Source organism: Haliotis cracherodii, unplaced genomic scaffold (assembly GCF_022045235.1).
Source record: "Haliotis cracherodii isolate W230 unplaced genomic scaffold, xgHalCrac1.p SCAF_22, whole genome shotgun sequence".
Taxonomy (NCBI): domain Eukaryota; kingdom Metazoa; phylum Mollusca; class Gastropoda; order Lepetellida; family Haliotidae; genus Haliotis; species Haliotis cracherodii.
This window is the reverse complement of record NW_027266278.1, coordinates 6298886-6312702: the sequence shown is the minus strand read 5'-3', so window position 1 is coordinate 6312702 and position 13817 is coordinate 6298886. Positions and strand designations below refer to the sequence as shown.

Genomic DNA, 13817 nt, shown 5'->3' with positions numbered 1-13817 from the left:
TTATTATGAGTATTCTGTGCTGGAATCACAATGGGGGACCCCTAAAACCCCGGGAGACTAAGATGCCTGATTTGAACTAAAGATTCTTTAGGAGGCAATATGTGGGTGAGTCATTACCTCAGTGGCCTGGTGTAGACGAGACGCGAACATGGCGGCGGCTCCCTTCTTCATGGCAACAGCTTGATCGTCGTCGTCGGGAGGGTGGTAGACGTGGAGAATCTCGCCATGGGCCGTGATCACAAACGAGAACCTGGGAGATACACTTTAAATGTAGATCTGATATATGTCATGGTCAAGTTAGACAAATCTTGAAGACTTGATTGAACGGGCAATGTTAAAATATTACTTGCGATTGATGCATTTATCCTGTCTTCATTAAGATGATAACTGCAAACCCTATGATGCAGTATAAACTCACTTTATCACTCCCTCCCTCCCTCATTCACTCATTGCCAAACTCTGGCTTTCTAGACACGATAAACTATTCGGATATATATTTCATTTCCGTCCAAGCCCAATAAATTCCTACTTCAGATCACTCCTGCAATGAATATGGGCGATCAGATATTAACACGTTTACACGCTTTTTGTATTGTCTTTTACCATTTTGAGAAGTCCAAACGGTGGTCGATGGTGTCTGAAAAGAAACAAGAAAAGAAACTGTTTATACAGTAGAGTGCGGATATTCTGTAACACGACAAGAAAGGCAGTATACACCTTGAGGAGAAGCTAAAGCTTCGAGACAACCATGTTCGAGATATATTTGTGTTAACAAAGTGAATCGTTCGGCTTCCCTTACACAGCAACAAAGTGAATCGTTTGGCTCACCCTTACAAAGCAACACATTGAATCAATCGGCTGCCACTTTCACAGCAACAAAGTAAATCGTTCGACTTCCCCTTTCACAGCAACAAAGTGAATCGTTCAGCTCCCCCTTTTCAGCAACAGATTGAAGCCTTCGGCTTACCCTTTCACAGCAGACCGCCTCCGTCTTCTTGCGATAGAGCGTCCGCCCGGAGAGGGGAAGGTCCGGGGTTCGATCCCCGGCCGCGTCATACCAAAAGACGTTAAAATATGGTACTTGTTGTTACCCTGTCTGGCGCCCGGAATTAAGGGACTAAAACAAGGACTGGTCGGCTCGGAGTCAGTATACTGTGTCTTAGTGGGGTATTCATGTTAAAACTGTGGCATGGTATCTCAGTGTGCTAGCACTATAAATCGGCAACAGTCCGGACTAGTACAAACAGCTACACACACACACACGTACATGCACGTCGCTATATAAGTGCAATAATCTTGGACGCGGCGTTAAACCAAATTACACCTCACCTCTCACAGCCACAAATCGAATCGTTCGACTTCCCCTTTCACAGCAACAAGGTGAATCGTTCGGCTCCCTCTTTCACAGCAACAAATTGAATCGTTCGGCTTCCCCTTTCACAGCAACAAAGTGAATCGTTCGGCTTCCCCTTTCACAGCAACAAAGCAAATCGCTCGGCTCACCCTTACAAAGCAACACAGTGAATCATTCGGCTGCCACTTACACAGCAACAAATTGGATCGTTCGGCTTCCCCTTTCACAGCAACAAAGTGAATCGTTCGGCTCCTCTTTCACAGCAACAAACTGAATCATTCGTCTGCCACTTACACAGCAACAAATTACATCGTTTGGCTCCCCTTTCCAGGCAACGCATTGAATCGTTCGGCTTCCCCTTTCACAGTAACAAATTGGATCGTTCGGCTTCCCCTTTCCTTGTTTACATTAACTTTGGTGAATAGCCCCAGACTTTAATCAGACTGTATCTATGTCTTTCCTGCGTTTAACCGTATTGGCGGGTGGGGATAGTATTAGTAGTAGCAGCAGCAGTAGTAGTAGTAGAAGTAGTAGTAGTAGTAGCAGGAGCAACAGAAAATTCAGTAGTAGTACTAGTAGTGGTGGTAGTAGTAGTGGTATTAGAAGTAGGTATTAATAGTAGCGCCAGTAGGAGTTCCAGCATCAATAGTAGCAGTAGCAGCAGCAGCAGTAATAGTAGTAGTAGTAGTGGTAGTAGTAGTGGTAGTAATGGTAGTATTGGTGGCAGTAGTAGTATTAGCAGTAGCAGTAGCAGCTGTAGTAGTAGTGGTAGAAGTAGTAGCAACACAAATAGTGGTAGTAGTAGCAGTAGCAGTAGCAGTTGCAGGAGCAGTATAAAATGCAGGGAAAGAACGCGGGGAAAGATGCGGGGAAAGGGTAGAGCATAGTAGTGTATGCTAATCTCTACAAAACACGTTGTTCAATACAACCTGTATTGTATATTGATCTGTTTTGTGCAGTGTATCAATTAACAAGTGTTACGTGCCAGGTATATTCGGCAACGCCTAACTGAGGCATTCCGTGTGCTGTCATCCATGTATCCCCAGACTGCAGCAGCGTCTTGGGGTTTGAGTAACATTCCCTTCACTATAAATTGCCAATGATAACGATACGCATGTCTTCCTGGTTCATGTTAAATTACATAGAGCAAACTCAGACTTCGTAACCGGGAAAAGAATAGGTCTTCAGCAAACCCTGCTTGCAGGATCGGGTGGTCCGACTCGCTGACATGGTTAATACATCGTATCCCAATTGCTTACAGACTGCCGTCTTATTGCTGGAATATTGCTGAGCGCGGCGTTAAATAACAATCAAACAAATAATAACTGAATTAGTCGTAGTAGTGCCAGTGGTGATGGTAACAGTAGTTATTATTTGTTTCAATAAAAGTGGGGGTAGTAGTAGTAGTAGTAGTAGTAGTAGTAGTAGTAGTAGTAGTAGTAGTAGTTGTGGTAGTAGAAGGAGCAGCAGCAGTAGTAGAAGTAGCTACCTTCTGTGTGTTTGGTCTTCAGCCCTAGAGCATACATCTTCACGTAGACCTCCTGTCCGCCTCCTCTATCACCAACGTTGATGTAGCCGACCTGAATGATAGACACAAGATCATGTACAGGAGTAGAGTGTTGTATCTTAAACACACATCGATGTACAGGGAAAGTGGCTTGTATCACAGACAAAAGATGATGTCCAGGACTAGTGCATTGTATCACAGACAAAAGATGATGTACTGGAGTAGAGTGTTGTATCGTAGACAAAAGATGATGTACAGGAGAAGTGCGTTGTATCACAGACACAAGAGTAAGCGCGGGGGTAGAGACTTGTATCATAGACACAAATTGATGCACTGGAGCAGTGAGTTGTATCACAGACAAAAGATGATGTACTGGAGTAGAGTGTTGTAGCATAGACACAAGATGATGTACTGGGGTAGAGGGTTGTATCATAGACACAAGATGATGTACTGGAGTAGAGTGTTGTAGCATAGACACAAGATGATGTACTGGGGTAGAGGGTTGTATCATAGACACAAGATGATGTACTGGAGTAGAGTGTTGTATCATAGACACAAGATGATGTACAGAAGTAGAGTGTTGTATCATAGACACAGGATGATGTACTGGAATAGAGTGTTGTATCATAGACACAAGATGATGTACAGGAGTAGAGTGTTGTATCACTGACACAGGATGATATACTGGAATAGAGTGTTGTATCATAGACACAAGATGATGTACTGGAGTAGAGTGTTGTAGCATAGACACAAGATGATGTACAGGAGTAGAGTGTTGTAGCATAGACACAAGATGATGTACTGGAGTAGAGTGTTGTATCATAGACACAAGATGATGTACAGAAGTAGAGTGTTGTATCATAGACACAAGATGATGTACAGGAATAGAGGATTGTATCATAGACACAAGATGGTGTACTGGAATAGAGGGTTGTATCATAGACACAAGATGATGTACAGGAGTAGAGTGTTGTATCATAGACACAGGATGATGTACTGCAATAGAGCGTTGTATCATAGACACAAGATGATGTACTGGAGTAGAGTGTTGTATAATAGACACAAGATGATGTACAGGAATAGAGGGTTGTATCACAGACACAAGATGCTGTACAGGAGTAGAGGGTTGTATCACAGACACAAGATGCTGTACAGGAGTAGAGTGTTGTTTCATAGACACAAGATGATGTACAGGAGTAGATTGTAGTAGCATAGACACAAGATGATGTACTGGAGTAGAGTGTTCTATCACAGACGTCAGATGGTGTGCAGGAGTAGAGTGTTGTATCATAGACACAAGATGATGTACTGGAGTAGAGTGTTGTATCATACACACAAGATGATGTACTGGAGTAGAGTGTTGTATCATAGACACAAGATGATGGACAGGAGTAGAGTGTTGTATCACAGACACAGGGTGATGTACTGGAATAGAGGGTTGTATCATAGACACAAGATGATGTACAGGAGTAGAGTGTTGTATCACTGACACAGGACGATGTACAGGAGTAGAGTGTTGTATCATAGACACAAGATGATGTACTGGAGTAGATTGTAGTATCATAGACACAAGATGATGGACAGGAGTAGAGTGTTGTATCACAGACACAGGATGATGTACTGGAATAGAGTGTTGTATCATAGACACAAGATGATGTACAGGAGTAGAGTGTTGTATCACTGACACAGGACGATGTACAGGAGTAGAGTGTTCTATCATAGACACAAATTGATGTAAAGGAGAATTACGTGGGGTTACATATACAAGATGACGAGCAGAGTATTGTATCAAGTGGGACGCTGCACGTAGAAGTGAAGAGGGAATATCCTCCAAGGTCCTGTGTCTATTTCAAGTCTAGGGTCCTGTGTGAAACGAAGACATTGTCTGTGGAAGCAGGGTATTCCATGTTAGAATGAATGATATTCACCAAACCGTTTGAGTGAGCATAGAACCCAAATATGGTTTAAATAACTAATTTGCTTAATTTCACTAGCCTAGTCCTCTTATTGCAATACCATCGTACAATCGACTCTGCTCTTGGCAGAGATTTCTTATGAATATGGAAAGGGTTCTGTTGCTTTTGTTTCCACAATCTGTATCAGTAATATATCGCAACTCGAAATTTTGATTTTTTTTCTCGTTACTTCGATTATGTTCTCAAAATTTCAACTATTGTCTCGAAATTGTTTTAAACTTGAAATAACGAGACAATAATCCAAATTATATCATGGCAGCCTTTTTATAATCGAGTATTGTCTAATCAAATTCAGAAACACCTAAATATCAAAGGCAGCGAGAAGTAGACTTGTAAAACACGAACAGTGGTAACGGTCTATGACCTGCGTCACTTCGGACTTTCCTCCACATTTAGCTCCACGCCGGTATATAACCGTTACTGAAATACAGTTCAAAGCGTTTCCCCAAACTCACTCACTGTTTGTCATAACTCAATCGAGAACTCGATTGATAACTCTATGCATTCTTACATTCGATACAAAAAAATCACCTTGCCTAACGCATGAGAAATTGGATATCACGTGTACAGGACGACTTGAACAAGAGGAGTCTGTTTGCCCCAGGATACACCTGTTCAGACACGTGGGGTAGACGCAAGACAACTTCCTGCTAGTAACGTTTCAACTGGCACACTGAATGCATTGGGAGGTAAATTACAAAGCTCGTGTTGTATAGCGTAATAATGGGGCTTGTCCCGGTCTACAAAGAACAGAACAGGACAGAACAGACGTTTATGGCTCGAAAGAAAATCACACAGAGTGATTACAGAGCATACATGAGGTTGAATGTATACACATATCTAATAATATATACATACATGAATACATACATGCACCCAATCACGCATAATGTATTTCCATAATACATGTATGATCTGCATAACTACACACGTGAACACATAAAATATACACATATATTATATTGTAGAGTGAAATTCACAAATTTTAACGTCGCAAGGGCAATTTTCCAGCCATAGCTCGACGATCTTATGATATTTAATTGTGTAAATGATGTTAAACCTTTTTTACAGAACTGAACCAGTTTTACTAGAATGGGTTTGTGTGAACATTTCATTAATTGATTGTATTTTAGAGTGGAGGGATATTTAATATAGTATGCCGGAAGGTATTGTTTTCGAAGGTCATTTAGTCTTGGACATACTAATAGAAAGTGAAATTCATCTCCAATTTGGTCGTTACATAAAGTGCAAGCTCTCTCAGTACTCTGTGTGTTAAACCATCTGCCTTTCTCAATTGGTAGTCTATGATTTGATGTTCTCAGTTTAAGAATCCAGATTGCTTGTTTCAATGGGAGAGATGATAGATACTCATCAAACTGTGGTTTGTCTTTTAGCATTGTATAATATTTGCCTTTAGATGAAGAACTAGCCTGGACATTCCAGCTTTGATAGAAGTTGACTATTCAGGTTTGTTTAACGTTTGTTTTAAGCCAAGAGAGATTTGGAAAAGAGTTAGTATCAAAGAAAAAATTCAAACCAGTTTCATATCAAATTCATCGCGATCGTGATGCTGCAGCCTAAGTCCAAAGTCTAAGGCTCTATATGGTTACTTTGCCCTCTTGGGTCAGGAAGAATAACACTCATAATTACATTCTAATTCTAGAATGGGATTACATTTCCGAAAGTTTTCATGTAAATTTGCACCAGGTGTAGGTGTAGGTGTATATGTAGGTGTGGGTGTGGGTGTGGGTGGGTGTGGGTGTGGGTGAGGGTGTAGGTGAGGGTATATGTGTAGGTGTAGGTGACGGTGTGGATGTGGGTGTGGGTGTGGGTGTGGGTAAGGGAGTGGGTGTGCGTGTGTGTGTATGCGTAGTTGAAGGTGAAGGTGAAGGTGTAGGTGTAGGTGTAGGTGTAGGTGTAGGTATAGTAGTAGGTGTAGATGTAGGTGTAAGTGTAGGTGAGGGTGTGGGAGTGGGTGTGCTTGTGTGTGTAGGCGTAGGTGTAGGTGAAGGTGTATGTGTAGGTGTAGGTGTAGGTGTAGGTGTAGGTGTAGGTGTAGATGTAGATGTAGATGTAGATGTAGGTGTAGATGTATGTGTAGGTGTATATGTATGTGTAGGTGTAGGTGTAGGTGTAGATGTAGGTGTTGGTGTAAGTGTAGATGTAGGTGTAATTGTAGGTGTAAGTGTAGATGTTGATGTAGGTGTAGGTGTAGGTGTAGGTGTAGGTGTAGGGTGTGGATGTGGGTGTTGGTGTGGATGTTGCTGTCGATGTTGATGTTGATGTTGATGTGGATGTGAATGTAGATGTAGGTGTATATGTAGGTGTAGGTGTTCGTGAAGTAGTGGGGGTAGGTGTAGGTTTAGGTGAGGGTTTGGGTGTGGGTGTGGGTGTGGGTATGGGTGTAGGTGAAGGTGTATGTGTATGCATAGGTGTAGGTGTAGGTGTAGGTGGAGATGTAGATGTAGATGTAGATGTAGGTGTAATTTTAGGTGTAAGTGTAGATGTTGATGTAGGTGTTGGTGTAGTGTAGATGTAGATGTAGATATATGTGTAGGTGTAGTATAGGTGTAGATATAGATATATGTGTAGGTGTGGTGTAGTGTAGATGTAGATATATGTGAAGGTGTTGGTGTAGTGTAGATGTAGATATATATGTAAGCGTAGGTGTAGTGTAGGTGTAGATAAATGTGTAGGTGTAGTGTAGGTGTAGATATATGTGTAGGTGTAGTGTAGTGTAGATGTAGATATATGTGTAGATGTAGATGTAGATGTAGATGTAGTGTAGGTGTAGGTGTAGGTGTAGGTGTAGGTATAAGTGTTGGTGTAAGTTTAGATGTAGATGTAGGTGTAGTTGTAGTTGTAGGTGTAGGTGAAGGTGAAGGTGTAGATGTAGATGTAGTGTAGGTGTAGGTGTACGTGTAGGTGTACATATAGTTGTAGGTGTAGGTGTACGTGTAGGTGTAGGTGTACATATAGTTGTAGGTGTAGGTGTAGGTGTAGGTGTAGGTGAAGGTGTATGCGTAGGTGTGGGTGTGGGTGTGGGTTAGGGTGTGGATGTTGATGTTGATGTGGATGTGGATGTGGATGTACATGTAGGTGTATATGTAGGTGTATGTGTTGGTGAAGTTGTGGGGGTAGGTGTAGGTGTAGATGTAGTGTAGTAGTAGGTGAAGGTGTAGGTGTTGATGAAGGTGTGGGTGTGGGTATGGGTGTTGATGTAGGTGTAGGTATAGGTATAGGTGTTGGTGTAATTGTGGATGTAGGTGTAGATGTAGGTGTAGATGTAGGTGTAGTGTAGTGTAGTGTAGTGTAGATGTATACGTAGGTGTAGGTGTAGGTGTGGATGTGGATGTGGATGTGGATGTTGATGTTGATGTGGATGTACATGTAGGTGTATATGTAGGTGTATGTGTTGGTGAAGTTGTGGGGGTAGGTGTAGGTGTAGATGTAGTGTAGTTGTAGGTGAAGGTGTAGGTGTTGATGAAGGTGTGGGTGTGGGTATGGGTGTTGATGTAGGTGTAGGTATAGGTATAGGTGTTGGTGTAATTGTGGATTTAGGTGTAGATGTAGGTGTAGATGTAGGTGTAGTGTAGTGTAGTGTAGTGTAGATGTATACTTAGGTGTAGGTGTAGGTATGGATGTGGATGTTGGTGTAGATGTAGGTGTAGGTGAATGTGTATGTGTATGTGTAGGTGTAGGTGTAAGAAGAGATTTAGGTACAGATGAAGATGTAGATGTAGGTGTAGATGTAGATGTAGTGTAGGTGAAGGCGTAGGTGAAGATGTAGGTGTAGGTTTAGTAGGTGTAGGTGTTAGTGTAGGTGTAGATGTAGATGTAGATGTACGTGTAGGTTAGGTGTAGGTGTAGGTGTATACGTAGGTGTAGGTGTATGTGTGGATGTGGATGTTGGTGTAGGTGTAGGTGTAGGTGTAGGTGTAGGTGTAGGTGTAGGTGTAGGTGTAGATGTAGGTGTAGGTGTAGGTGTAGGTTTAGGTGTAGGTGTAAGTGTAGGTGTAGGTGTAGGTGTAGGTGTAGGTGTAGATGTAGGTGTAGGTGTAGGTGTAGGTTTAGGTGTAGGTGTAAGTGTAGGTGTAGGTATAGGTGTAGGTGTAGGTGTAGGTGTAGGTGTAAGTGTAGGTGTAGGTATAGGTGTAGGTGTAGGTGTAGGTGTAGGTGTAGGTGTAAGTGTAGGTTTATGTTTAGGTGTTGGTGTAAGTGTAGATGTAGGTGTAGGTTTAGTAGGTGTAGATGTAAGTGTAGGTGTAGTTGTAGGTGTAGTTGTAGGTGTAGGGTTATGTTTAGGTGTTGGTGTAAGTTTAGATGTAGGTGTAGGTTTAGGTGTATATGTAGGTGTAGGTGTAGTGTAGGTGTAGATGTAGGTGTAGTTTTAGGTGTAGGTGTATGTGTATACGTAGGTGTAGGTGTAGGTGTGGATGTGGATGTTGGTGTAGATGTAGGTGTAGGTGTAGGTGTAGGTGTGGGTGTTGGTGTGGGTGTGGGTGTGTGTGTGGGTGTGGGAGTGGTTGTTGATGTGGATGTGGATGTGGATGTGGATGTGGATGTGGATGTGGATGTAGGTGTAGGTGTATATTTAGGTGTAGGTGTTGGTGAATGTGTAGGTGTAGGTGAAGGTGTTGGCGTAGATGTAGGTGTTGGTGTTGGTATTGGAAAAGGAAATGGCACCATTGAATTGATATTGTACTATTAGCCAACTAAATGAGAATCCCAATGTGACGTGGCTGATTGTGTATCACTGAACCCGACGGGGTGGATCGATGCTTATGCTATCAACCACTGGTTTGGTTAGACTGTTCTCGATTAGTAAAAGGCTGCCTTGACTGCTGAATGGAAAAAAACAACAGAAATTCAGTAAATCGAATGTTTGGGAGATCAGTGGATATATCGATCTTTAAATATGATCCAGCATCTACTTGATTTGAGAAAAAAAGGCCGAAGTGACCTATATCGACGACATTTTTGGAAATTCAAATGAGTTTGGTTTAACGCCGCTTACAGCCGTACTAAGGCATATTATGGCGAATCAGTTTTACCTGAGAAAAAATGCCGTCATGTCACAGACGCTCATCACAAACAATTTGATTAACGATTCAGGTATTCAGGTAACTCACGACCAGCAGATACCTGCACGCCTAAGGGACGCAACTGATCGTAGCGGACCACTGGTCCACACGTTCCCTCCACAAGTACACTGAATGGCCCAGTGGTATTCCAGCCGACAAAGCTGCATACACATTTTAACTACATATATTTCAGTCTTCTGTCAACACTTAGAAAAGAGCTTAGGGGCACAGGTGGCCAAGTCGTCTAAGGCGCCGCAATTCGCTATGCGGAGTTGCGTCCCTTGGGCACGCCAGAAACCTATGATTGTGGATTCGAATCCCAGTTCGCCCCAATTATGTTTCTTGGATTGTCAGCACCATTCCCATGCTCGTTGGTTTCACCAAAGTGGTATACGTCTAAGACCTGCATAACTTCGGGCGTTTCTCCCACATTAGACAAGTTGATGTGACGTGAAACCAATATCTGTTTATATTGTGCATTATTGATAAACATTATCATTACCAGATAAAATATGCCCGACATGAACATGTATGTATGCAGGTAGTTATTTACGGATTAAGTTGTAAGTTGTGCCTATTTCAAGTCTAGGTCTTTTGTGAAACGAAGACATTGTCCGTAGAAGCAGGGTATTCCATGTTAGCATGAATGATATTCGCCAAACTGTTAGCATGGAACCCAAATATAGTTTAAATAACTGATTTGCTTAATTTCCCTACCCGAATCCTCTTATTGCGATAACATCGTACAATCGACGCTGCTCTTGGCATATTCTTTTATGAATATGTAAAGGGTTGAGTTGCTTTTGTCTTCACAATCTGTATACGTAATATATCACAACTCGAAATTTTGATTTTTTTCTTGTTACTTCGATTCTGTTCAAGTTTGACATAAACTTCAAATAATAAGACAATATTCGAAAGTATATCAAGGCAGCCTTTTAATAATCGAGTATAGTCTAATCAAATTCAGAAACACCTAAATATCTAAGACGGCGAGAAGTAGACTTGTAAAACACGAACAGTGGTAACGGTCTTTAACCTGCGTCACTTCGGACTTTCCTCCACATTTAGCTCCACGCCGGTATATAACCGTTACTGAAATACAGTTCAAAGCCTTTTACCCAAACTCACTCACTGTTTTTCATAACTCAATCGAGAACTCGATTGATAACTGCATTCTTACATTCGATACAAAAATTCATCGCTTCAAACGGACTCAAAACACCTCTAACATATGCACAAACAATATATCTGATCATATTATGGAACACAACCGTTATGTGTGTGATTAGTCCTCCAAATAAATAGCTTACGTCATCTGATATGTCAAATCGTTTTAAAAAGTTTTCAGCTCGACTATTGACGCACGTCGATCATGAAATCGATACCACAAAGATAATCACCTTGCCTAACACATGGGGAATTGGATATCACAGGACGACTTGAACAACACGAGTCCGTTTGTCCCAGGAAACACCTGGTCAGACATGTGAGGTATACGCAAGACAGCTGCCTGCTTCTTGCGCTTCAACTGGCACCCTGAATACTTTGGGAGGTTCATTACAGAGCTCGTGTTGTGTAACGTCATTATTGGGCTTGTCATGCTTCGCAAAGCGATCGTGATGCTGCTTCTGTGCTAAGTCTAAATATAGGGTTACTTTGCCGTCTTGGATCAGGAAGAATTACACACAATAACATTCTAATTCTGGAACGGGAATACGTTTCCGAACGTTTTCATCTAAACTGGCACCAGAAAAGTGTAGGTGTAGGTGTAGGTGGAGATGTAGGTGTAGGTTTAGATGTAGGTTGTTGGTGTAGGTGTAGATGTAGATGTAGGTGTAAGTTGTAGGTGTAGATGTAGGTGTAGATTTAGGTGTAGGTGTAGGTGTAGATTTAGGTGTAGGTGTTGGTGTTGGTGTAGGTGTAGGTGTAGGTGTAGATTTAGGTGTAGGTGTATGTGTATGTGTATGTGTATGTGTAAATGTAGGTGTAGGTGTAGGTGTAGGTGTAGGTGTGTGACAAGATTCCATATTGATGGACCGCCCCTTCGTATGCCATTTTGCATATTAAATGTCAACTTCACTCGGGTGTTTAGTTACAGTTTCAGCGATATCTAACAAACCTTTTCGGTCTGACTGTGTACAAAACATGTTCTTCAAGTACAGACGCTGCACGTTCTAATGATCGTCATATTACTTATGTTAATCTAATCCGTTGTATGGGATTTAAGTTTGTTTAAAAAAACTCAATGTCCTTAGCTAGACTTCTTTCAGCCTAAAAGGCGTAATATTACATACCCTCTTATATTCCAAAGTATCATTTACCTACTATCCTAAATACCTCTATCTGCAACCAATCTAATCCAGACATTAGCATCTATAGTTTTTTTTTAGAAAGTCATCAGATCGTAACTTTATTCCATTCCCCTCACAGAACAGTGCCAATATTAAATACCAACCACCTGTCCCACCACCCAGCCCGACCTTATTCTCCTACCCCATTTCCCTACCGCATAAAACCTTATATTGTCTTCTATGGAGCGATCCTGATCCCTAAAGTAGCTGAAAATTAAACTGACTGAACGACTCTCTTGGAGATACTCCCGAACTGTGCACCAGTTGCTACGGCAGCGTCAGGGGCACAACGAAGCTTCAGAGACCCGAGTCGCTGTTCTGCTGCGCCTACAGTCAACTGGCGATGTGTTACGATGTCTGTTAAAACCCTAAAGACTTGCGTCATGGTAATTTAGACATGGGTAGATTATTAACACTTTCTGTGTATTTAGCATTCATACTCTATGCATATTCACACAGAGCTCATTTCATTCACTATCCAACCTCACTCACATACTGTTAAAATGTGTTGTCAATGATGTCTCAGTTGCAGACTCTAATAACTGACAGGTGTAGAGAACCCTTTAAGGTAAACGAATACTGAGAAATGGATGTAGTACCTGTTAACACAAATATGAATAAATACACAGTAATGCATGGTCGATAAATGAACTGACGGAAACAAGTAGCATTCACACTGGCCTGGGGACGACTATTTTGCTTCATCTCAACAAACCGACATCCAATGTATTTCATAAGTCATTACTGCAAAAGAATACACCCGGTGATGCACGGGTAGATTTGAATCTAACGTCAATCATTTATATTTTAATTATGAATACGCGGAATTAGAAAAATATGCAATATGGAAATAAAATAGGACTCAACAACTCACCTTGGCTAACACTTGAAAATCTCCAATGTTTTTCACATTTGCATTGGAATCATACTTGTACTGGTACTCAAACCCCGGTTCAAAGTTAATGAAACTTGAAGAAGCACATGTCAGTAAAACAACTATTCCACAAATTGCCGGAAAATGATTTCCTGGCATTTTGAAGAATGAATTCTGTTCGAAAGTTGTTGTATAACTTTATTCTTCAGCGAGGTCTTACATGACTGAACTAAGTTTCAGCACAATTGTACAAACGCAGGCAGGTGCAGCGCGATTGGGTTAGGGAAACAAGGAAGTTCATAAGTTCATTTAAGTGTAAATGTAGTTGTGACGGGCCCCTGCGGCACGGACTTTGCTTTAACTAATCCTGTTACAAATTTCTAGTGAAGACACGACAAAGATTTAAATTATAATTATTTATTAAATAATACGTCTGAACATGCCGTTACCATCAATGATCTTATTCATAGCGACGTTGAGTAGAAGTTTGTAAGGTTGCGCTCGACACACATCCACAGTTTTCCAAAATGAGCCAAGGATGTGGGACATGATCTCAATGTCGGTGCTGATTTTGTTGAAGGTTCTGTACTGCTAGTATAGAAATCAGTGTCAACCAAGCGAATTGCCATATCAAGTCGGCCCCGACTAAGTTTTTATAGGAAAAGCTA

The 13817-nt window shown here is 41.5% G+C and overlaps 1 protein-coding gene across 1 annotated transcript in view; it reads right to left on the bottom strand.

Moving 5' to 3' along the window:
• Positions 1-13308, bottom strand: part of LOC139471216 (uncharacterized) — a 159016-nt gene extending 145708 nt beyond the window's left edge. The window contains exons 1-4 of the mRNA XM_071253506.1: positions 13150-13308; positions 2844-2934; positions 604-637; positions 118-250 (exon numbers count right to left, since the gene is read on the bottom strand). Of these exons, the coding sequence (XP_071109607.1) occupies positions 118-250; positions 604-637; positions 2844-2934; positions 13150-13308 (417 nt within the window). The remainder of the gene's footprint in view (positions 1-117; positions 251-603; positions 638-2843; positions 2935-13149) is intronic.
• Positions 13309-13817: the final 509 nt, after the last annotated feature.